A 26,172-nucleotide genomic window follows, 5' to 3' on the forward strand; every position below is an offset into this window, starting at 1 on the left:
CCACTTTTGCTTAGCTCGCCATGAGAGGTTGATTAGCTAAAGCCTTTCCTCTGTGTACATCCCCCAGAATGCTTTGCGATTATGGATCAGAGTTCAGTGAATATTCTATACAATGAATACTGAATGTTCTATCAGATGTATTATTTATTGATATTGATCGCATGTTTATCACAACACCTATTACTGATTTATTGTCCAGCCCTAAGTCAGACTCTGTTCTTTTGTGTGAAAGATAAACCCATCATTAGTTCGTCCATCCATTCACCTTTTTATACAGGGTGGCCCACGAAAAAGTAGCCCGCTTTACTATAGTATTACTGGCGGCATTCCGTAAAGAAAGAAAGAAAGAACTTGAAATGCCAAAATCTTTACTCATTCTTTACAGAAAATGCTGAAAATGATCCCATTGTACGTCAATGCAGTTTTGGGCACGCCTTAACATATTGTCATATATGCGACGCAACTCTGGGGCACTAATGCTCTGAATTGCATTACGAATATTGTCTTTCAACTGCTGTAAAGTTTTCGGGTTATTAGTGTACACTTTGAAAAGTGTACGAAAAGTAAAAAAAGAAAAGTAAAAAAAGTAGCTACATTTTTGTGGGTCACCCTGTACATCCATCTGCTAATCATTCATCCATTTCTTTTCATGGTAAACATTTGTATTTTTACCTTAAAACTGTGAATTTAAGGACTGAGAACTCTATAAATTAAATAGATGGAGTTTTGATTTGAAAACTGTGAAAGAAGCCTTGAATGGAACAGACAGAATGGATGTACCTGGAACAATCTTCACCTGTTTCCTTTGGAACAAAGCTGAATATCCTTTGCTGTATCACACAGCAACCATCCTCACAGATGAACTGTCTTTAGAGTACTAATTTAATGGTGTTCTTCTGTCTCTCTTATTTTCTCTTGTGCGTCTCTTCATGTGGAGCAGCAGAGGTCCATGAATCTTCCTATATCTATCGAGCCATTCCCTTCAAAGAGAATTCGAAACGCTGGTCTGTGGTCCAAAGTGGCTGCAGTTTTCCGTGGTTATCGTCTATTGACCTTACTTCGTCAGCCTCAAGAGATTGGACATTTCATGACTTCCTTGAAGGAAAATGATGCCAGGTAAGAGGTAGTACCAAGCAGAGAAGTGGTATATAGAGGAAGATGAGATTTATTTGAAGGTTTAATTTTTTTTTTGTTCCTGTGCAGCATTCATCTGAGCTGTTGGTTGGACCTAGAGCGGTACAAGACGATTTCTAAGACAGACGAGAGCATCAGACAGGAGAAGTCAACTATGATTGTTAAAAAGTACCTGAACGAAGGCTACTTCTTTGGTCCTGGCAGCCCTGCCACAGAAAAACAACAGAAAGATGTATGTAACATTTTATTTAATCTGACTAAAAATCCACACATTTTTTACACCAATAAATGTATACAGGTTTTGTAAACAGAGGCTGCAGCAGCTTCAAAGAAATGTTTTCTCACTTTCCTCTGGGATCCTGGGTGCTGCTGGAGAATTGGCAATAAAACAACCTCCTGAGAATTAAATGGTTTCTATTCAGCTTCAGAAACAATAATTATAAGTTTAAATCCATCTCAGATTGTATTTCTGGGCTCCAGGATCATTTCTAGATTTACCTCCCAGCTGTTCAACGTAGCGTTTGGATTTATGGCCCAAGCTGAAATTCGGGCTGGGTCAGGCCAGACTTTTTGGCTTGATGGTTAGACTCCGACTTCTGGAGAGAGTTTAATAAGGTTGCAACACGGAGAAAACCAAATGAGAATGTTTGATATAAAGTTGTGTTAATCTATTTATGATGGTGTAAATATAGGAGCAGTGCAGAAGTTCTCCAGATGGTGGTAAGTACAGGATCCTATCAACCTCCACATCCTAGATTTGCACTTGACTCAGCATTTTTACAACAAGCAACAAGATGGAGCTGGAAGACAGGAGATGTTACACTGCTTACTTAAATGGTGGTCTAAAAACAGTAAGCAGTAAAATCTCAATTAAAATAACATGTCAGGTTTACTTTAGACTCCGAGCCCCTAATTAAAGTGAATTAGTCAGGTCGGATCAGGCTCTGACAAAATGCCTAATTGCTTGGGTCAGGTTGGATTATTTTAGGCCTGATCTAAATTTTAGTTCAGAGTCTATTACATCAGCTCAAAATAACGCTCCGAGATCAAACTGACTTCATTCACAGGACTTACTCCGATTTCTTGAACAAAAACAATGTGCTTGTGTTGACATGATCTAAACTGTGGGGCAAGATGTTTGTGATTTGTCAGCATCATCCTATAATTGCCTCCAAAACAATTATTAAAATTGCTTTTAAATTAGAAAGCCAGTTCTACTGCTTCTGACTCTATGGGGGTTGACTCTGGGAGCCGTTCTTATGTCTCACTGTTGGTTCTCTTCTGTGTGTGCAATGCAGAGAGTATGACAGCTTTACTGCTTTGGCCCTTCACTCGCTCAGTCGCTCAGTCATCCAGTCACATAATGCCCCTCTTTCATCTCCTGATTCCCACTCTGCAACTGGTTCTCATTTCAAAAGCCTTACGAGATTAAATGAGGGCAAGCAGGGTTGTGTGCGCTCCAGATAAAAAAGGAAAATGGAATAAAGGAGATGTAAGAAAGGAAGAAATCAGCATATGAGGATTGAAAAAAGCTAGAAGATTAAGGGAAGAGTTTGTGGGAATAATGCAGAGCACGGGCGGAGATAAGAAGGGGAGAGTGTCACTGTTAGGTTCCTCCTTTATGCATTTACTTGTACATTTACTTGTCTCGAGTTTTTTTTATGTCATTTTATACAAAATATGATAAGCATTCCTTTCCCCCTTCTACTCTGTTATGTCTTCTGGTTGTGTAGATTCTAGTTAAGGCAGGTGGAGAGGAGAAGCTGCAGTCAGAAACCCTCTCAAACAGAGTTGCGATTGCAATCCAGGAAATAATCCAACCTTACCTTGAAGAAACATGGATGCCTGTGTTCCTCTCCTCAAAAGAGTTTGTTGAGCGACACAAAGAAAGGGAAAAGGAAAAGGTAAAAATCTTGATACCTCACATTTGACATCAACATTTCTGACAATAAATAATTGTTGATAGACAAAAAAAAAAAAAAAACTTCCGATGCTAGAAAACAGGTTTAGGCACCTTGCTACCTACATTCATTTTCCTATCCACCACTGGGTGGCATCCTGCTACCTTTAGTGTAGAAATTCACAGCACACAAGTTTTAGAGGAACTTTAGCAATCTGGACAAAGTTTAACCCCTTGACGGTCACCCCAAAAACGCTTACATGTAAGTCAATGGACTCATGAGCACATTTATAGCTACATTGATATAGCAGCTAATAATGATAATCTGGTGCTCCATTATTCACTTCCATTGTCATTAATAAGTATAACATGTATATGTACAATATTTGGAGACTTAATATTATTTGTTTTTCCAACAGTGTTTTGTATTTGAATCTAATTAGCAAATGATGTCATGGAATTGACTTTTTTTTTTCTAGCAAACACAAAAGATGAAATCCAGACCCTTTTACTGCAAAGCAAAAATGTTTTCCTGCTCATTTTCCACATTCCATCAAGTTACAACCACAAACTTCATTATATTGAATGCGACGTACTAACACTAAGTAGTGCAAAATTGTGCAGAAGGAGAAAGTGGATAACGTGGTTTTCAAATTGTTTTACCAAGTCATAGTGTCTGAAATAAAAAACCTGGAAAGGAGTGTGTTGATCAGGGAAGCTCTGAGTAACTCTGGAGGAGCTGCAGAGATCCACTGCTCAGCTGAGAAAATTTTTTGACAAAGAAGCAAACAAAACAAAAACTATTCAATGAAGGCCTGCTTGTAGGTTGCCATAGACCACATGGGGGACAAACAAAGCTCAGTTTGTGTCGGAAAAATGAAGAATACACATACTGTGGCAGCATTGTGCTGTATTTTGGGGTTTTGCTGCAAACAGCAAAACCCCAAAATACTTTTGGTTCAAACTACAGCGAAACGTTATTTTACAAAGTATTTATTAAAGGAAGCTGAATACAACTGCATGCCACACTTTTCAGTCATTTGTTCTACTTCCACTTCAGTTTTGCACGTATATTTTGCAACAACATGGGTTAGAATTTCTGGTTGTGATCTGACAGTATATGAAAAAGTTCAGAGGTGTGAATTATTTTTTTTTCAAGGCACTGTGATCTTATTAAATGTTTCAATGACATGCAGAGAATGGACTGGACGGACACTTTGTGTTTTTAAACGAAAACGAATTGTCATTTGATCTCATTTAGTTTGCCAATAATTGTATTAAATATTTCAGAGGCAGTTGTGATGTGTATCATGTTTAAAGTCTGTATAATGGATGTGCCCACTGACACACAGACACACACACACACACACACACACACACACACACACACACACACATACACACATTAAGGTTATAGGATCGGCCACTGAACGCCATTACTGGCTTGTCGCTCTCTTAGGTTGCTTCTTCGAGTGGAAACACATAAACTGCAGATTCTGCTGCTCTGCGGCATTATGTTATCAAGTTTACTGGGTTTAGTGACACAGATCTTCTCATTAGGTAATGAAAGGTAGATGTAGTTTAGCATTACAGTCTGAAAAGTGAGATGCGGGGAAGGGTGGAAAAGATGTTTAAGAGATGAAATGAGGAGAAAAGGTCAAAGGAGGAAGATTGGAAAGAACAAATGAGATTGAAGACAAAGGAGAGAGGGATGCAGTTCTAGTGACAGGGAAAGAGAGCACCACAGGGACGTGTGTGAGGCCTCTCCTCAAGGTCTTGATTCCTGACTGTTTGCCTTTGTTTCTGTGTGGCAGATTAAATCAGACGATAGAGCCGCACAGCTGAACCGGATCAAAGCAAGGAAGGTAAGAAGAAGCCCTTCATGAATAGAGAGAAATGAGGAATTTCTTCTTCGCCAGGCATCAGGGATTTTCAGGGAAGATTTGGCTTTAAGCACTGACTTAAATTTTTTTGGGCTGTTACATTAGGCTTCAGGATGTTTGCTTAGCTAACTTTACTTTAACTCATGTCTTTTTCAAACAGATTTAAATATTAGCTGAACTTTCATGTGACAGAAAGGGGCAGTGTTATGTAAAGTTGACATTTTGAGCTTTACATCATGTTATAATTTCCTTCATAAAGGGAAATTGTTGTCACAGTTGATATATGCATTATTTGTATAATAACTGAAGTTAACATAGTTACTTAATTGTGCTGTAAAATGGCACTATGTGCCAGGAAAATACATAAAATACATTATGTAGTTAGCTAAAGCCCTTTTCTTTAAAGGGAGAACCTGGATTTCTGTAAAGTGAATAATAAACACTTTTCTTTAAAGGGAGGGTGCTCCCTTTAAAGAAAAGAAAAGTTCTTTAGCTGACTACATAATTGTCTCTATATTATGTTTTCATTGGCAAATAACATGTTTTACCTATTACTGATTACTGATTAACATTAAGCTCCCCGTTTTCATCTGGAGGCTTCACAGATGAGTACCTCCAGAGATATCCTTCTGTTTCGGAGAGCTCTTCTCAACCCGTCCACCTGCAAGCAGTTCCAGGACTATGTCTCTGTGAAAGGAGAGTTACTGGAAAATGACGTGCGCTTCTGGGTGGAGGTGCAGAGATATAAGGTGAAGATCCAGAAGCTTCTGTGCTGGCGGCTGCACAGTCCTCATACCTTCAGAAATATGACATTTTTTCCCAGTGTGTGTGTGAGACAGGTCCTACAGCATTACACTCATTTCTCTCTGAATACAGGACCTCTGCCATTCGCACAGCAGTATGGTCATAATCCAGCATAAAATCTCCACAATCATCAACTGTTTCATCAACTCTTCCATCCCACCATCTGTGCAGATCAACATTTCTCATGATCAGGCTCGGCGTATTCTGGAAAGGCGCCGTGAGCTCGGCCCTTATATCTTCAGAGAGGCACAGGTACTGGCTCTGTGTGTGTACTCGTTTAGCCATTCTATTCAGGACCTTCTCTGGAATATTTACCAACCTTCTGAAGACAGATGGGTCTTATGGGGGCCAAAACCCAGTACTAATGTGGTGGACCCCCTTGTTTAGGTTTAGTTTTGGTTATGATAAGGTTCGACGATATGGATGAAAACGTAAATCACAATATAATCGTTTCAGGGTTTCCCCCAGAAAACATGCTAAGCCTGATGGTAGGGATGCTAGGACAGTCCTCCAGCAGCCCACTGTGTTTTTGTATTAAAAAATGTCAAAAGTTAAAATAATTTGGAGGTGCAAGAGCGAGCATTATAATATGGAAATAATAGAGGCCAACGTACAGTTCAACTATCAACCTAGCTTAATCCGTATTTACCGTCACTGTTTAGTAACAAACAACATTTATCTTGGTGGTGGGGCACTGAAGGAAACCCTGTTTGTCATACAAAAAATATTTTTTGGAAGTTGTCTGTTTTTTTTTTTTCAACTGAACTTGGGACTGTTTTGCAGCGCTGAATCCAAAACTGACGTACATTTTTCTCAATCAGGTCAGGTTTTTATTCTAATTTGATTTAGAGAAATCCGATCTTCTGACTATGTTGATTACATTTTTTTGACATTATCAGTTTATTTCTGTTAATATTTATCATCCAAAAAAAGGTTTTAGGAGAAAACATTTTCTAACAGAATTTTATTAGTTAAATGTCCCAAACCTGGATTTCTGTAAAGTGAATAATAAATACTTTTAAGGGTAAGTTCATGTGAATTGAACATTACGTCTCTGTCTCTTTTCTGTCCTGATAGCATCTCTCCTCCTGCTCATCACTCATTGATCCCAGATTCTCAGGAAACTGATCCATATGTGGAAAGAAGTCCTGCATTTTGATGCTCATGTTGCATCCATAGTTCAGAAAGTTGACCTGATTGAGCAAAACCAATGGGATTTTTGAATTCAACACATCAAAATGTCTCTAAAACAATTGGAAAAATCCCAGACGATTTTTTGGCTGTTGACCAGTGTTATTGATTTTTTTTGTTTGTTTTAAATATCTGAAATACTGCCAAACTGGTGGCAATACCTTTCTTGTTTTATCCAGTGTTTTCACTCCATGCCATTGTTATGAGTCACGGTGGTGAAACCTGAAACTGCTGCAGCGTAAGTCACTAAAGCTGGTTGTTGCTAGGGAACCTAAGAGAGTCAGTTATTCAATGCCATCTACCTAGCTTAGCTGGCTGAGATTAAGTGGCTAAAGTCTTTCTTCTGCCTACATATACCTGAATGTTGTGTGGCTGTGGATTGGAGTTCAGTGAAATTATTGAACAGTCTATCAAATGTATTATCCATTGATATTGATCACATGTCTATTGCAATATACAGATGATTTATTGTCTTGCCCTATTTTAGGAATATACTGGTAAGTGTTTGGTTTAGGCAGACATGTAGTTACTAAAAAGAACAGATGTTAATACAAAGTCCTAATATGGGAAGAAACACGAATATGTGTGTGAGAACAGTTAATAAAACCAAAATTTATTATTCTTCATGCTTCTCTGCTTATCCAGATAGCTGTGTTCAGTGAACTGCTGAAGCTTTGGCCCAAGTTTCAAGTGCTCAGCAGGAATCTCTCCAAAGCAAAGCTCATTCCCCTGCTGCAGGAAAAGAGAGCCAAACACAGGGCCAAAATACGGAAACAGAGACGACTGGAGGAGGAGGAAAGTGAAAGAAAATTACAGGTGGATCCAAACAAACAAAGAAAACTGAAGTTATAAGAAACCAGATTGTACTGCAAGATTAAAATCTGAACTCATTTCAGTCCTGTATGACCAGTTGTTACAGGAGGAACGGGAGAAACAAGAGTCCTGTGTTAGTTCGGAGAAGGATGAGCGTGACAGTAATAACGAGTCGGAACAAAAAGACGTATCTAAAATGCCTCGGAGGTCACACAGCAGCTTCAGCATCCAACGTACCATGAGCCTCCAACTCGACTCCCAGATCTTCCAAAGACCCCAAAGCTCATTGATGATTCACGCAGAACCAGTGAGAAACTCTTATCTGCTCTTAAAGCAGAAACTTTGTGTGTTTTTGTGAAAAAAGCATTGTTATTCTTACTTGACTAAACCATGGTAGCCCAAGTGAAAAGCAAAAACATTTCCATCAATCATTCCTCAGTGTTCATTATCAAAATCCCAATTATTTTCTTAAGTTGAACACTCTTCTATTCGAGATGGTCCATTTTGTTCAGAATGCATCTATTACTGAAGTAAAACTCCTTTAATGGCAGCTATTGGTTCCAGAACTTAGATTATTTTCAGGGCCCCGAGGTTAAACAAGCACAAAGTTTTGACTGACGGCTGCAAAAGGAGTTTGTCTTTATTAACTACAGTCATGTGGTTTTCAACATTTTCTAAGGTTTTATATAACTGGATTTAATATATTGATCTGGTTTTCATAAAGTTCTTAAATTATTCAAATCTTCCTCACTGTCATTTAGTCAAGAAAAACAATGTTAGATTTAATAGAAAAACAATATAGCAATAATATGAAGTGATTGTTTCCTGTTTGAATTTATAGGTTTCTCATACTGTTGTGTAGAAATTTGAGACCAACGTTTATATACCAGTATTCCTTTTCAGTCAAAAATAATAACTTTGATTTAAATTGTGCTTTTTCAAAAATAAAAAAAAAGCCATAGATGATAAGGTTCTAGCTTTACCCCCAAAACTGCAGAGGTTGATGAGGGACAGGAAGTAGAGCCATGGCTCAGGAAGCTGGCGTCTGAAATGTGTATACGACACCTACTGGTGACCTGAGGTGTTTAGGGGTTTATAAGTGAAGACTAATGAGAGTGCAGGTGAAGTGTTGTTGTGTTGTCAGTTCATTCCAAGTTCAGTTCGGCAAGATTAAAATGAACTGATTCATGTTCATAGTTCACCACCTCAATGTTTGGACTATGTTTACAGCTCTACTAGTTCTTGTTCCTTTGTTATTTCTCAGAGACAAAATGTAGAGAATATATTAAATTACATAAAATGTCACTCACAAGTTGACATATAGACAATGCCATTAATTTCATTGTCTCCTGCTGTCTTTGCTCCCAAAAACTGTATTTCAGCTAACATAATCTGACATTTTTTCTTTATGAAAAACGGCCCCACATTTGGGCAGTGTTTATAACTGTGGTCACTTTTAACCCTCAGCGTAGATGGAATTTGCCAGATTTTGAGTTTTTTATTTTGTTTTTGTTTTTTGCTCATTAATTGTGCTGCTATTGCACAACTGAAAACCTCACAGTGATTGTGCCAAATGCTGAAAGTTGAATTTGGGAAAAATCACTCACTCGTTACTTTTTAAAAATTTTACAGCCATAAAATTAAAATGCATAAAAACAAATTGCCTGGATATAATTTTGGTCATAACTATATTTTTCTTTAATAAATCCTGATTCCATTTAAGTACATCAGCTGCCAAAATATTACAATCATGTAAATTAAATACATGTGTTCTTTCAGTTACTTATTGCATGATGGGTCAGAGAGGAGTTCATTTCACAACTTCTATTTTTTTTCCACATCTTTGTTTCTTTTTTCATCCATAAAACTAAAAATAATCTGTAGACTGATTATTTCTACTGAGGGAAGATAAAATCCTCTGGTTCTTTCTCACCGACATATCCAAAGTATGCCCTTAAAAATCATATGTTCTTACCCAAAACGATTAACAAACCTTGCATTAAACCTGCAGTATGTATCTTATATTTAAAAAAAAAGTTTACAATTATAAAGTTTACAATCTGTGAAAATTGAGCTCCTCTGCCTTCACCCAGGGCTCCCAGAACTAACTATATAAATGAACCACTCAAACAAACAATCAGAGCCAGGAGGAGGGTCTTACTTTTGCCCTCACCCCTCCTACTTGCTCTTTGCTACACTGCAGCTGACCACAACTGTAGTACGACTAAGCTACCAATGATGACAGATAAACAGTTTTCCTGAAACAATAAGTTGTTCCTTAAAAACTAGTAAGTTGTCTTTCCACCATTGGCTCAATTTTTTGGGGGGCTTATCTGCCTCATAATGTCATGACAGTGACAGTTTTAATACATATGGAAAATAACATGTTTTTGTAAAAGTTATACTGCAGCTTAGAGGTAAGCTCTATGTTTACTCTGTTGAAAGTTGTCAAAAATGTGAAGTATTTTCCATTTTAGATTGGTTAAGCTTCAATTTAGCTGAGTTTTGGACAGACACTAAAGCCTGTCCAATGCTTTGTTGGAAAATCCCTAAACATGACCTCATTGCAGTAACCCAGCTAAATTAGAAATGACTAGTCCCAAGTAATATTCTTAAGGTGGAAAAAAAAACAGATTTGATATTGACATGGTGAGACAACTATTAACGTCAATTAGTGGGCCACTGATTTCCTGCAGCAGATTCCTGACGGCCATGACAGAGTGGTTCTGTTCTCTTACTGCTGAGCTGGAGTTAGATGACCCATGCTTTGATTCCACTCAGACCGATAGCTGTGAGGGTAACTAGGCAAGGGTTTGATGTTGAGATCCAGTTATGTAATGATCTGACCACGTCCTGTTAACATACCTGTATGTCCCAGGGCAGCAAGCTATCAAAACTGCTGGTGTATGAAATAAAGTCTGAATTCAGGGAATCCTGAACAACATTAAGCATTGTGAAATGAATACTGCAGAGAATGTTTGTCGGCCTCAACCACAAACTTAAACGAAAGAGTTCAGTCCAGTAATGGAACCTCGTTAAAGCTTGACATTTCCTTTCAGCTGCTGTGGTCATACTCCAAGTACATGGAAGATCAGCAGAAGGAGCGGGAGGATGTGCTGAGTTCGCTTGAGAATTCTGCCTCCACAGATTCAGGTTTGCAGAAATTTATAGCCAATTAAGTTAGTTTTACCTAAAAGTAGAGATGCATCAGATGGTCTTAATCAATACAGATTAAGACCAATCTGTATTGGTCTTAATGCTGAAAAAAAATTCCAGATGGGGTATCAGTGACGATGTCCCCATCAATAAGGGCTGATCTATTCTAATTCTATGCTTTGTGTTCTGAGTGACATCATGCATTATTTATTTTCCATTGGTATTCTATTCCTTACTCCACTGAACGGATTAAAGTTGTGTTGTTTTTCCACGTCTGACCAAGCTTGTGAAGTTATTGGTGTGTTGTACTAGTGCAGAGTTATCACATTTGTAATTCAGTATATTTAACCCTTGTGCGTGCGAGGGCTGAGGCAAACGTAGAGGACTGTGGAAAATGATACATGTTTTACGTGTGTGGGGTCGGTTGGACCCCATTTCTGGACACGAGGGTTAAGTCTCTGTGTAAAAAAAAGTCAATCCAGCTGTTTTTCTGCATTGATGAATCCCTACCTAAAACTAAATAAATATACACGGATTTAGAGTGTTGGCTTACAATTTAAATGCAATAAATTAATTTGGCGACAGTAAAAGTCACAGCTCTACACATAACCAAGGTGGTTTGTTGTACATTAAAAACTAAAACTAAATGTTGGGGCAGATTTTTACCACCAACTCTCTTCTTCTCAGACTCCAGTATCCTGTCAGTAAACAGTAAGGAAGGCTCCCAGGTGCCATCAATTGCCTCCACTAGGAGGTTCACCAAAATGAACAGTAAGTAAACTCATTGACGATGCACTTGAAGCCATTATATGTAACAAGCTTTACCTTTTCTATTTTATTACAGGAAGGGTGAAAACATGTCCCAACCCTGGGCCCAGGAGGAGCATCCCTGCTATCTGAGCAGGAGTGAAGGCTGAGAGAGTAACTGATACATTGATTATAAGAAGTTGAAGACGTATGATATTAGAATATTTCTTATTCAGGCCTAAGCCTTATGGGGCCTGCTGATTGTGAAAGTAGTGATGCCCACGGTTTCAATACCTTTTTAGCTGCACTAAAAATAAAAGAATACTTCATGTGAGTTACATTTTTTTTTATTAAGAGTTTTTAAGTTTCAGATCAACAATTGCATTTCATAGAGAGCTCAGTGACACCATAAAAAAATGCAACATGTTTGCATCAGTAGGGTTTGGCATGAACACAAGGTACAAATAACAGTGTTTTTATTTTTAAACAAGTATGTTACATCATTGTAAAACTTTTGGTCAACAGCTGGTATCTCTAGAGTCCATCAACATGTATAAATATTGCACTTTACATTGGCATGGGATAATTCACAGAATATCAACACAGCCTGAAGCAGTTTCCGAAAGAATGAAACATCAAAGTGCTTGAATATTTCTGTCTGACACTGAGGTTTGTTTTGGACTAACTTGATGAAACTCTGCTGTAGTGTTCTCTATTCTGCATGCTCACTGAAACATCAGAGCTTACATTAAAAGGATTTTTACACATCCACGTTTCTGTAAGAAAATATTACTCCTAAAACTTTATCTCTAAGGCATGAGTGACCAGTTACATAAAAAAAAGGATTAGTTCACATGGTAACTGTTAGGAATTAAGCACAAAGTGAAAGGGTTTTAAGGCAAACATTAAATGTGGCGCATAGGTTAGATGTGAAGATTTATCAGTGGAATCCGATGCGTAGAGCTTTGTTCTTCACTATAGTGAACTTACTAACAAACACCTTGGCAAAAACAGGATCCACCAGGTAGCGGTAACACTTGGTGACAGAGGGTGGAGGTTCTGCAAGGGTGACTGGAGGCTGGAGCTGAAGAGAGGCGGCAGACGGAGAGACGAACTGGGAGGCTCGGATCACATAATCCACCAACCGCTGATACTGCTGCTCTGATAAACGCTCCCGGACGCCGTCACCCTGCAGGGGGACAGAGGTCCTGATCAAGTGAACTCTGACATCAAGAATACATAATGTTAACTATGTTGTCATGACAACTGCAGACCACATTGAGTAATCTCAGCTTGAAGAATCTGGGATTCTTACTGCGGCAAATTATTTTGAAGGAGATGTCCCTTTTCTAAACATTCACTTTGACTTTTTTTCTTTTTGGCTAATTCAGTTATTAGCCAAAAATAAGTACAAAAAGTAATTTTTTCCTCTGTTGTAGTAACTAATTTTTACAGCAGAGTATATTTAGCAGCATCAGTGATGGTATGTGAATTTTAAAACGTGGTAATTTAGCTTATGAATGAGCCCTGCTGACAGTAGCATGTTATAATAATTCATGTTGAGGTTCTGTTAAAATATTATGAGTAATTAATGTCTTACTTATACAGAATAACTCTTAGCATCTTCATTTAGTCTAAATCCAGATTAGGATGTTGAACACCATGTTTGCATTACACAGTTTATTTGTTCAGTAACCAATGGTTACCATGAAATGAATGAAAGAGGAGAGAAGGAAAAATCTTCAAGTATTAAATGGACACTGAATAAAACATGTAAAGTGTTTATATTACATTTAACTACCTAATGGAAAAACAATAAATGTCACCTTAAACTGTTATATTTTTAACTCTTATATCAGGCAGCTTGACTGAAACTGCATGCATGTTCTGTTGTCAACCATTGGCTTTTGCTGAAATCCCAGTCTATGCAACCATGACAACAGTCTCAAGTTTATTAAAATAACATTCAACTAAACCTGGAAAGGTGGATTAATGTTAAGATAGAGATTTGCTTCGGTCTTAGCCTCTGCTGGAAGTGGATTATCTACAGCACATGTGCCAAATCTAGCCGGCTATAACTATTTATATGGCAGAAACAGAACTTTAAGATAACAGCTGCGTGCTTAAATATAAAATCAAATCCATTTTTATTTGTATTGTACCAAATTATATCAATGTGAAAGGATGTTAAAGATTAAGATTTTTAGGAGTGTTCTTTGAATGCAGAGAAAGATGTAATAATTTCATCAGCTAGTTAAAAGTTCGTTTTATCAGTACATTCTAATACAAACGACTCTGAGGACATTCATAATCTTGATGTGGCCCAAAATGAAAAATGAATTTGACACCCCTGATTTACAGTATCAACACCTCCTATCAACAGAACTTTCCTTTAAAAATCACAAATTATTCATTTAAGAAGTGGGGTGAAACCAGCATAAGACTAATTATAAATCAAATGCTACTTTATAATGCTACTTTAATCTTCTATAATGACAGTAAAGATTATTATTACTGCATCAGCTTTTAGCTAGACATCAATGAATAAAGCAACATTTGATCTAAACAATTTGGTGGATGTTTTAACCAGAAAGCCAGAGGTTGGACTAACTTGTGAATGAACTTTATATTAAATTATAATAAAATAATGAAATATTTAGGTCAGCTGCTTTGAGTTCCACATCCCCCTTCCTGACGATGGGCTCACCTCAGAGTCGCTGCTCAGCGTGTGCTGCTGCAACGTGAGTGTGAGTTGGCCCGGCTGCTCCGGCTCCTGCTGACACTCCACCTGCACAGAGACCAGAGGTCAGCCGCAGGAAGCTGCCACCTGCAGCCGACCTGGAGCGCTGTGTTCACCTCTGTGATGGGGAAGGCCTGCTGCTGCGTGTCCTCACACAGGCTGACCACAAACAGAACCTCGGAGGTGAGCAGCAGGCAGCCAGCATGCTCCTGACCCGATCCGCTCACTATGGTCACCTCCAGGGCCATGTGGAGCTCCGGACGCCCCAGAGACTGCAGCATCTTCCTGTGGTCACACCAAGGAGCAAACAGAACGGATCGTCACGTTTTCCATACGGTCTAATTTATTGCTCAAAATTTACCCCTCAGCAAACCGTTCATGCCTTCATGCATCCTGTGCTCTTGGTTTTCCTTTAGTTCTCTGTGTGATTCAGACCTCACACATGTTCAGCAGTGACTCTGTGTGTTCAGCCATGTTCCTCTGACAGTGTTTACTTTGGGAGGCAGGTGCTGGCGTTCCGGCACAGATGTTGAAGCGAGCACAGTTGGGCACTTTGGGTCTGCTCAGTGTTAAGCCGCTCGCAGCCAGAGCTCTCATAAGTACGAACTACCTGTTGTTGTAAAAGGCAGTGACGAATGCCTGATGGAAACCAGTTTGACGGCTTTGTGGTTCAAGTAAAACACAAGAGAACATCAGATGTATGTATAAACACCCCGCTAAGCCCCTCAGCTGATGACAGCTCCAGAGGAATGTTTTCATGCATCAACAATTTGGACATTTTCCTGATGGCAGCTTAAAAACTAGCAGGAATAAATGTTTGATAGCTATGGAAACCAAACCAGCCCCTCAATAAAATGTCATAAAGACTTATTAAGCAGCTCATGATAACCTTCTGTACATAAAGGCTGCTCATAAATCTTTCTTGAATGTTTCTATGAAGCTGTACTGGCCCTTTAACACACTGGAGACTGGGGGTGCACCGAGTACCTTAATTTTGGGTGATGATCAATCGGCCGATACTTACATGTGAAATTGATATTAACTACTTCAACAAGGTCCAAAACTCAACCATTGTCCCCTTTTGCTCTGCCCACCCAACTACTTTTCACTTATTTTTAGGAGCACTGCATCATGTGCAGTTAAAACAGGTTTGCATTGTTTCACAGGTATTGTTCAATACTTTTCAATAAAATAAGCCTAGGATATTGGAGGAGTATTGTGAACATCTGACAGTGTCTGATGGGAATAAATAAATAAATCAGTATCGGCAAAAATCAGAATTAGGCTTTTAAAAGATTGGTCAGAAAAAAGCAACCGGTGCGCCCTGCTACTGCTTGGAACACATACGCTTTTAGAAAACAGGACCAACAGAATTTTTCTTCTTTATATAAAATCCTAATAAAGTTACAATCTACCACCTTTCAAACTATTCCAACAGAATGCCATTTGTTGCTCTCTAGCAGAGGTGGGACCAAGTCACTGTTTTGCAAGTCTCAAAACAGGATTTAAAAATAACGGGGGGGAAAAAAGGAGAGACAAAAAACGGCTGTAGTGTAAAGTGCTTTGAATGGTCAAATTGCTATCGGAGTTTATTTATTCTTGAGATTCACACAGCTGAAGCTTGACTCAGACTTGTCCTCAAGTCCGAGTCAAGTCTCAAGTAAAGACGGTCAAAGTCAAGTCTCAAGTCGGGAATTTCAAGTCATTTCGAGTCGTTTTTTTTTTTTTTTCAGTCCAAGTGGGTTAAATCTACAGCTAATTTCACATCTCAGTATTGATAAAAACACATTGCGTGAATCAAGCTAGCCAGAATCACTAATGACACAAAATAATGTGCTTCATTACCATCCAGAAACCACTGGTGTGAAAGTCAAAGTCAAGTCCGAGTCTTTGAGAATTTTTTCAAGTCAAGTCTCAAGTCTTGATTTTAATGACTCGAGTTTGACTCGAGTCCAAGTCATGTGACTCGAGTCCAAGTCATGTGACTCGAGTCCAAGTCATGTGACTCGAGTCCAAGTCATGTGACTCGACTCCCAACCTCTGCTCTCTAGTGGCATTCTGTTCCTTTTGACAGCCACAACAAACACCTCTGCTCAGACTTGTAGCAAAATGGTAAGAACAATTGTAGCGGAGTACTTATGAGAACAAGGAGAGGCAGACTGGCTACCATGTGTGGGACTCAAGGTAAAGAAAGAAATGCGGACGTCTTTGTAAACTAAACAGTGGAAATGACGGAGGGTAGAGCTAGAGAAAAATACATCATTTCCTGGAGAGAAACCAAGAAAAGCACAAATGCAGAAGTGAAAACACATGCCCCACTTATAAGGAGAGCTGGGCAACAGTAAAGCTGTAGAAGGGAAGATATGTTTTAACGGCTTCAGGGTCATACCAGACATATTTCAGGTGGCTGTTGGAGGCCAGAGCAGACTTTTCTTCTGCAGGCAGATAGAGCTGTTTAGGAAGCTGCCACAGTCCCGCTCCGTGGAGGATCCCTGAACACAGCACGGACAGTTAACCATTACAAGCTTCACACAGATTTAAACTCTGTTTATTACCGATTCTGTTCATTTTTAAAGACGAATGGTTACAGAGTGGGTGTATAACCCATAAGCATGTGGTCAGTTTTCTTTCAGCACTACAGCAACAACCCAGTGATTCATAAAGAACACAGTGGACTCCATCACTGACGTCACTGCAGTGACACTGGACACGATGTGCAGCCCTGAGAGGGTGTAAGTGTGTGTGTGTGTGTGTGTGTGCGTTTGTTTGTAATACCTTGTGGGGACCATTTTCCTGACATATATTACATTGTGGGGACCCACTGCTCCTTGTGGGGACTAAAGCCTGGTCCCCACAAGGGGAAACGCTGTTTTTGGATCAGAGGTCAGATTCAGGACTAAGGTATGAATTGAGTTTTGGTTAGGGTTAGGGTTAGGTATGATAGGGGCAGGGTAGGGTTAGGATAAGGGTAAGATTTAGACTGTAGAAATTAATGGAAGTCAATGGAAAGTCCTCACAAAGATAGCCACGCAAACATGTGTGTCTGCGTGTGTGTGATGTGTTTGGCTACAGATCATCAAACTGTTGTGTAGACGTTTGGAGGAATGTCTTTAAATTTTATTTTTATTTTGCAAAAACAAGCATTATTAAAATTCTAAGTAGAAATGTTACAGAAATCCAACAGATCCTTTTTTCTTCAGCTTCAATTTAGTGCACTGTGCATATTCTGAAAGTTATGTTTACAATACATAACAGTACTAAACAAATGGAACGTTGCATTTCTATTTATGGAATAATCTGTAAAGAAACCAAAGAAAGATCAAGCTCTGCTTAAGAAAATAATAAAATAAAATATTCTGTCAAGGTGTAATGAAGTTTATTATACTGTTACAAAGATCATATATATTTTCTTTATTATTTTTATTTATTTTATTTATTTTTATTTTATTTATACACATTGCCTGTTGTGTCTAAGATTTATCTACATGGACGGATTGATGCTTTTGACAGAAGGGGTAGAATATTTAAGAATTTTCCTTTAAACTCCTCCTTTACATTCAAAACTTTTGTTTATCTCAACATGTGACATGTTCATTTTAATTTGTAAATATGCAAAACAAACCCATTATAATCATCATGTAGTCGAAAGACCCAGCAGTGCCACAAAAACAACAAAACATGCAGTAGAGGTCTTTGGTTTGAGCTTCTGTACCCTTTAGCTGCAGCACAGTGTGTGTGTGTGTGTGTGTGTGTGTGTGTGCGTGTGTGCGCGCGCGTGTGCGCGCGTGTTTGTGTGTTTTTAAGCTTGTTTTCATGTGTTGAGCTCAGAGCGGGTCAGTCAGACTGGAGGCCAGTCTCTGGGGAGGAATCGTTCTTATGCGGATTGTTCACCTCATTGGTGGTTTATGTGCTGCAGCCAAGGCTTGTTAGCACCAACACACACCAGCCTCTGACCCTCTCCCAAGCCCTGCTCTCTCCCCCTAATAAAACACTAAGTAACTCCAGAGAGCTGCGTCGCCTGGACGAACAAGTGTTTGTGCATGTATGATTAGACACATAAGCGTGTGTGTCGGGGGTCTTTCAGCAGCTCTCTCCGGGGTCCTGCTTTAATAAACACTTGCCTCCTGTATGGAGCTGAGATGTGTGTGTGTGTGGGTGGGTTTGGGGGAATGTCCGTCCACTGACGGATTCATGATTTTCCTGACACACTAATTCAGACATGTGTTTATTATTGCCTTGGGCTGCTTAGAACGTTCTACATAATTCACATATCTTGAGCTTGGCTAAATAAATTGTTCCAAGGCCAAACTTCGCTTTGCTGCTGAATGTGTGGTCCAAAAAAATAAAGGGCTTTTAAGTTTAGAGCGTTACAGTTGGCATCTGTACATTACAGATTTTACATGTGTATAACATGAGGAACTGGAGTTTCACCACCACAGAACGACTGAGGACCAGGAATCTGTTTAGCTCAGTAGGAAACCATGAGCCATGCTAATGTTATGCTTCATGTTTTTACAAATATCACTGTTTATTTTTTAATTCAATAAGTTAGTCAGTGACGTAGCTCTGGAAACGGGTCTGTGGGCCTGCCGTCCTCACCATATCCAGTTTGTGACACCAGTTCAGCTGCTCCTCCGATGGGCTTGGTGAACACTCCCACAATTCCTTTCCCCACTCCAGAGATCACCCCCTTGGCTTTGCTCCCGGCTGAGCTCTGTGTCTCCCAGTTCTTCTGGAAGTTCTGCATGGGTTGGTCCACGATGCCTGCTACGGCTCCTGATACAAGGAGAAGAGAAAAATCTTGAATCTAAAAACTATCCATTTGGTTGAATAAATATGTAATGTGTGTGTGGATTAAAAAAGGTGATCTGTGAGTATTCATCTGATGTTTGATCAGTGATGATGACTGAATCTTAGGGATCATAACATTAAAACTGCAGTATGTGACAGTATGTTACAACAAATTGTTTTACATATTTTTTTTAAACTGTCACCATATTGTGACAGAATGATACATGATCTGAGAAAAACACAACAACAAACCCCTCTACTTTCTCACAGTGGTAACTAGAAACAGAGCAAGGAGGGTCTATGCTACAGCCCCTCCCTGTCAGCAGAGCCTGACGCTAATGCTAAGGTTAGTTAGCATAGCCACCAATGGTTATCCTCTAACAGCGGGTTGTTTCTCCGTCATTAGCATGAGAATAATTGAATAAAGCCCCACCTCCTGCCTTTGATTGGTTGCTACTATTGCCGTCTTCAGACGGCAATAGTAGCTCAAGGAGATCGATCTTTTAACAGTCTCTCTGTCTCTTGTTATACAGTCACGACATGGTGACACTTTTAAAAAATATGGGAAAGAAAATATTTTTTTAATAAAAGCTACATACCCCAGCTATAACTGACAGACAAAGCATTTCTTGGTGACTGTGGCAATACAGTGTGTGAATGTTTGGGTTTGATTTGAGTTTCTTTGCTCTCTCAGCTTTTATAAGGTCCCACTGCACTCTGTAACACATGTGTTGCTGCGTTTTATTGGACAGCAGAGAGAACATGTTCTTCTCCGCTCTGGGTGACCTAATGCTGCAGCAGGAGGGATTGTACATTTGGGTTGGCCGATGGAAAATAACTAACAACTGAACTTAAAAAAAAAAAAAAGAAAAAAAGAAAAAAGCCTTTTCTTAGTTTTGATACCATGCAGCTACACATATAAATTAAAAACAAAATAACAAAAAAAAAAACAACAACACAACAACAATTCTGGTTGAATGAAAAGCTTCTGAACCTGTGTGGATGTCTTCATACCCAACAGGCTGATTCCAAGGCGAGACAGTCCCTGTCTCAGTCCGTCCCCCAGGCTCTCTGGAAGCTGCCGTCTCCACTCCTCCTGCCGGGTGTAGTGCTCTTCGTCCAGGGACAGGCGGTCCATGTTCCGCGCCAGACTGGTGGCCAGGTTAGTGATGGATGTCAAGGTGCCTGAGTGCGGGAGGAAAATATGTTTTAAACATTCGGCATTTACAGTGATTCAGGGAACGATCTGAACAGGCAGAGAGGGGAGGGGGAAAAAAATTGAGAACTCAAATGAGAACAAATTAGAAGACTGATAAATCTAGATGTTCATCATGAATCTTCTCATCTGCCAAGTACTAAAGCTGAACCACAAATGAACTTTAATAAGCACAGAGTGTAAAGTTTAAGAGAATAAATGTGTCATGACTCAAAATTCTGGGAGAAATTCAAAAGAAACTGAAGCATTACAAAAAAAAAAAAAAAAAAAAAAAACCACACCATTTAATCCACAAATAGAACAAAGAAGAAGAGCTGAGAACGCTTGCGTTACCTTTTGAGATGTGCTTAACAAATGACGTGGTCCCTCTGGAGACCCCGCTGACAAAGGCCCCAGGGCCCCGGGTCAGGCCCTCGTAAGGGAGGCGGAAGAAGTCGGACACGCCGTTGCCGATGCTGCGCACCAGGCTGGCAGGACTGCCGAGGATCTCCAGGGACCCCACTACCCAACCTGGGACACAGAACACACCTCAACACCACAGAGGGAACCAGCCATGCCGGGCGCCGAGTGACGGGGCCAAACGAAGATTTTTTTAAAATTATGACAATAAAGTGATATCATTAGCAGGATAAGGACACAATATTACCACACAAAAAGTCTTAAAATTACGAGAAAAAGTTGTTTTTATGAGGAAAACCTCTAACACAGTTATTAAGATCTGATGTGGTGGCACAGCCATGCTTCGTTCTGCATGACTCAAAGTCCTGCTGCTTAGAATGATTTCATACTGATGTATTAAAAGATCAGTATGAAAGTGTGTGGTTTTACACTTGCTGTGTAAAACCAACACCAAAGTGTAACTTCACACAATGCACAACATTTAACATTTTAATTTCAAAAAAATTAATACAGGAGTTCTCATAAAAATTCTTATTTTATTCTGATATTATTACAACTTTATTGTTGTATTACATATTTTTCTGGTGATACTTTTGACTTTATTAGTGTCTTACTATGACTTTATTCTCATAATCTTACATATTTTTCTGGTAGTATTATAACTATTCTTGTATTATGATGACTTTATGCTGGTAACATGACTATATTCTCGTATTATGACTTTTTAGAGAAGAACTCTAATCGTTTTGTATTAATGAGTAGTGAATCTCAGAGGGATTTTAACTGGTTCCAGATTGAGGTCAGAAAGCTAGAAAGCATATTTTGAACACTGTTTTTGCATCTTGTCATATAATTCTTAAAAAGAAGTCTGATGTGCTGATTGTCTACCTTGCCCATATATTATTTTTTTTATTTAGTCATCCAAAAATGTTTTTTTTCCCCAGCCAAATAATTTCCTCACAGTCAGTAAAGCTGAGAAGCTTTACTGACTGTAAAGCAAAAATGTTGCTTTGACTTTTCAATATCTGGAGGGAAGCTCAATTATATAATAAAAGATCATTTTCAAATCAAATTCAGCTGGAACGTTTCAAACTGCTGACAGAAGTTTTGTGTCCAGCAGTGAGGAAAAGGCATCCATCTACATCACTTCCTCTCGGATGAGTCGTCCATGTGCGTGCCTGTACAGAAATCTTCCTCTCGCTGGCAAAAGCTATTTGAAATAATCATTCCAAATTCTTATCTTAGGAATACAAAGACTTAGAAACTTTAAATGCACAAAAAAAAAAAGAAAAAACCACACCTGCATGTAATCATACGCGAGCCTCAGCGAGATTTACAGCCTCCGACTATCTCACCTCTCTCATTCATCCAGAGAGTCCCGCTCTGATGGCACGGCTCACTGATATTTATGCTCTGAGAACTGCATCACAAAAATCAAGCAGCCATTTGTCAGGACGCCAGGTCCTGCTCTGCTCTCGTTCTCTGTCAATTTGTGCTTGAGCGACGGATTCTAATTGGAGGAAACCAAATCCAGTGGGAACCAGGGGTCCTTTCGGTTTTATAGGGTCTCAGAGTTGTGGCTTTGGTGAAGCGAACAGTTAAACAGGAGATGATGTTTAGAAGCCGGAGCTTTCTGCCGCTAAACACACACCGACACTTTTGGTGCACTAGCGGGACCGCGGTAGGCCTTTAATGAGCCTTCTAACGTTCTAATATGTATTTTTATGCGCTCGCATGTTAGATTGTGTGATTGGGGGGATCAGTCTGTTCTCCTTTAATAAGCCTCAGAGTGCAACGCTTCCCAGAGCCGCTCTCCGTCTTTGATGGCTGCAGGAGAAGACGGCGGTGAGGTGATCTGCTGAAATACGAGCAGAAAGCGGCGCTCTAATGAGAGACAGCAGGAGGGAGAGCGTGTTGCTGATTTCTGCTGCGGACATGATGGGGTTAAGTCACACCATGTGTGGGAGGCTCAGAGCGGACGGTAGGACAACGCTCAGGAGACACAGGGCCGTCTACCTGCTCCTGCTGCTGCCCACAAATTAACCATAAAATACTGTTTTCAAACAAATTACACACCATGACTCATCGGTTAGCAGTAAATCACCACTGAGGAACAAAGCAAATCTGTCTTGGGTTTTTGCTCCCACTCTAGTGACCAGAGACTGGCAGCTGGTACTGCAACCAGTTTCCATGCTGCACAAAGGGGAAAAAAAGTGGAAATTTCTGTATTAATTAGTTTTGTCAATCAATTTAAAAACTTAATCAGATTAATCACAACTGTAAGCTTGGAATATAAAAATGCATGCAGTTGTGGTTCTTGCAGGAATGGAGATCTGCTGCATTCCAACTAATTAAAATTCAACCAATTATCTGATTGTTTTGGAGCAGGAAGCAGGTCATGTAATATCCAGTGTGCAACTAAGGGAGACTTCCTCCCCTACACATGCATACAAGTAGTAGCAAACTTGTTCAGGGAACAACTGACAGTTAATATAGGTTTTATTATCTAATCTCTGAGTGCCCTACCGCTTTCTGATACCACCCTGAGCAACTGCCCATATCAGAAACCGCTACTGTACGCACATTTAAAAAAAAAAAGTTTTATTTTCTCAAACCAAACATCCCTGAATATCCTCAGTTTTTAAATTTTTTTGTATTCAGGCAGGACATTCATTTAGAAATGTCCCTCTCCATTCATTTCCTATAGAACTTGTGCAATGAGGCCACAGTCTCGTGTCCTCGTCCAGCTGAGGGACCGGTGTAGTTCGTGTGAAACGTGCAGCTCGACATGCAGGTTAGCAACGCAACACAAGAAAGATAAAACATTTTCAACTTCTGTTTTCACCTTTCACTATCATTCACTGCTCTCCATATTGTATCCATAACACACTGCTGTGAACTAGACGACGCTCCATAGGCTGTTAGGTCTAAATAGGCAGCTTGATTAATCTACATCATGTAATACTAAGGAGGATATTAATTGAGGAGTAACATTAAGTGGCATCATAAAACCCCCTACCGGCTCTGAAGAGCGCTCCAGCAGCGTAGTGCATGGCTAAAGCGTGAACCAGCTGTCTGGCTGTGGTGAACACCGGCCCCCTTTCAAACACAGAGAAGGACAGGGGAGTGTGGTCTGAGGCGATGTAGAGCTTCAGGGAGGCGTGGATGCTGACCAGCAGGTGGACCGGCTGGATGGAGAGCCTCTGCAGCCTCACAGGGTGAACCAACGCCTGCACCGACTGCAGCACCTGCATCCAGAACCGAGGAGAGACGAAAACAAACGACTCAGTTTAATGTGATCAGCTTCATGTTACTCCTGCTCTCAAAACCACTGAGATGACGCCTCCTGTCAGTCCAGTGAGTTTATTATCATTACCAATAACACTGAGAAGAAGAATGTCAATAATGTCTCCTTATAGAAACCTTTTAAGCTTCTTTGAATAATTAATGAAGCATAATGACCTGTTTGATAACTCGGGCCAACTGGAATATATGTATGATTGAACTGAGATTATTTTTTGTAGAATACCTAAAGATGACATTTGTTGTGGATTGGTGCTGCATAAACAAACTGAATTGAATTAATAATAAGAAATAGATGATAAATATTCTTCAGCAATGCCAGTTTTGAGCAGCATGACAGCCTGCCAGCTGCAGCATCGTGGTGCATCGTGTCACATGACCGCTATGTGTGGACGCTCCGGGTCTAAAACCCAGAAAAGTTGGAGCAGATTTTATTTGCAGCTGGTTCCACAAATTGTGCGGATAAAAAATGTGGAAGTGGGACAGATTGGTGCGGCTGGACTACTGAGAATATTTATGCCAAACAAACTAAATGAATAATACCATGATGATACACTGCAATGTTGTGCCTTGTTTCTGAACAAACAAAAATGAATATTAACACCAGAAATCAGGAGCCAAAGGGATATTAATGATAAAGCAAATAAAAAGAATTCCCCTCAAAGTTCCTCTACAGCCTCATATGAGACGCAGTTCTAAAGCAGTTCAGAGCTCCTGATTCAGAATGTTTTAGGATCAGAGCGTTGGGCTTTAAGGTCCATTTCTCTGTGGTTTCCTGCAAATAAATTCACCTGATGTAGGACTCTTCCATATTTTTGTTGCCCATTTTCTTTGCCTTAATGTTGACTGATAGGGCAAAAATGCCTCACTAAGTATCTGATGTAATGAGCTTCACTACCTTCACCTTTATAAATGTGTTTGTTTGCCTGAGTTTCGCTCAACCTGAGTTATTCTTCCAGAGTGATGTTTTCATGGTGCCACATGAAGAACATTTACACAAGAGTTAAGAACTTTATTTATCGGCAGGCTGTTTTCATAATGAGGCTAACCTTTCTTTGTTTGACATGACAAATAGGATTAGCAGCAGAACAATGTTAAATGATCCAGGAGTTGCTCACCTGCTCAGGGAGGATCAGAGCTCCAGGCTCTCTGGCCCTCTTGGGCTCCGCTGGCCTGCTGGGGATGTACGTGTCGAACAGCGTCTTAATGTAGTAAACAAAAGTGTCCTCGATGTAAACTCTGGCAGGCTGGAGCTGGAAATGGACCTGAGGTGAAAAACAAAACCAAGATTTTTCTGAGACCTGCTACTTTAAAAGAAAAGACAGAGATCTAGATGGATCTTAGCAGCCTGTCACTCACTGAGACAGCGCAGCATTTTGGTTTATTACAAAGTAATAATAAAAGTATTTAGAGTCTCATTACGACCACAAACTTCAAGGCATTTTATCTCGGGTTGGTACAATTAACACATTCATATTGATTAATTATTTACATTGATTTTAAGACAATTAAACATTCTTTTTTTTTATAAACAAAAGTTCCAGCTGGAACCTTTGCACTGTGTTTCTGGTCCGCCTGTAAATCTGACGCAAACGTGACACCCACTAACAGCAACAATGGATGACAAAGCCGCTTCGCTCCGTCCACCTGGGATTCACTTTTGCTTCTGAAAACGATCTGATTGGACGCTGAAAAAGATTATTGTGTTCAAGTTATGCTAATAGCAGTTAGCCTAACAGCAAAGCTAGTCAAGATTGAAATAGCATGTCAATGCTAAACATGTTGCAGCAGTACGTGAGAACAGTCCAGTCCTCATCCACAACTAAATCCAAGGAAAAATGTGTCAAAACTTGAAAACTGATGTTCACCAATATCTTTACCAATTTGGAAAAAAAAAACAAAACTGTGGGTCCGATCACTGATCTTTAAAAAGACTTACCTGTCGATTCAGATTTCGGCCGATAATGATTTCTTTGTCCGAAATGTTATAGAAATATAGGAAGAAAGGTGCTGAGTTGGTAACAGTGTAGTGACTGTTGTTAACTGCAAACATGCAGAGCTGACCTGGTGGGTCAGTCTGTCAGTCAAACCTCTG

At 39.6% G+C, this 26,172-nt stretch overlaps 2 protein-coding genes across 5 annotated transcripts in view; one reads left to right on the forward strand and one right to left on the reverse strand.

The window, feature by feature from the left end:
• Positions 1–892: 892 nt before the first annotated feature.
• On the forward strand, positions 893–11,962 carry LOC106945719 (regulator of G-protein signaling 22-like; the record flags this gene model as incomplete). Its single annotated transcript, XM_015029610.1, has 11 exons — positions 893–1,116; positions 1,204–1,366; positions 2,868–3,038; positions 4,849–4,899; positions 5,514–5,666; positions 5,794–5,973; positions 7,558–7,728; positions 7,823–8,032; positions 10,785–10,878; positions 11,569–11,652; positions 11,726–11,962. Coding segments are annotated over 11 exons (1,557 nt in total), but the record flags the coding sequence as incomplete, so codon positions are not given.
• The window catches only part of vps13b (vacuolar protein sorting 13 homolog B), a 311,731-nt gene continuing 297,521 nt past the window's right edge, over positions 11,963–26,172 (reverse strand). For 2 of the 4 annotated variants that reach the window (XM_015029616.1, XM_015029614.1), the window contains 9 exons: positions 25,196–25,342; positions 23,794–24,022; positions 20,709–20,885; positions 20,174–20,344; positions 18,968–19,144; positions 16,758–16,860; positions 14,485–14,653; positions 14,336–14,416; positions 11,963–12,817 (listed from right to left, as the gene is read on the reverse strand). In XM_015029616.1, the coding sequence (XP_014885102.1) occupies positions 12,569–12,817; positions 14,336–14,416; positions 14,485–14,653; positions 16,758–16,860; positions 18,968–19,144; positions 20,174–20,344; positions 20,709–20,885; positions 23,794–24,022; positions 25,196–25,342 (1,503 nt within the window). In that variant the 3' untranslated portion in view covers positions 11,963–12,568. The remainder of the gene's footprint in view (positions 12,818–14,335; positions 14,417–14,484; positions 14,654–16,757; positions 16,861–18,967; positions 19,145–20,173; positions 20,345–20,708; positions 20,886–23,793; positions 24,023–25,195; positions 25,343–26,172) is intronic. The other 2 variants (XM_015029612.1, XM_015029613.1) reach the window with 1 other exon arrangement.

The sequence above is a fragment of the Poecilia latipinna genome, unplaced genomic scaffold, assembly GCF_001443285.1.
Source record: "Poecilia latipinna isolate Pla-1442-1.1 unplaced genomic scaffold, P_latipinna-1.0 Scaffold158, whole genome shotgun sequence".
NCBI lineage: Eukaryota > Metazoa > Chordata > Actinopteri > Cyprinodontiformes > Poeciliidae > Poecilia > Poecilia latipinna.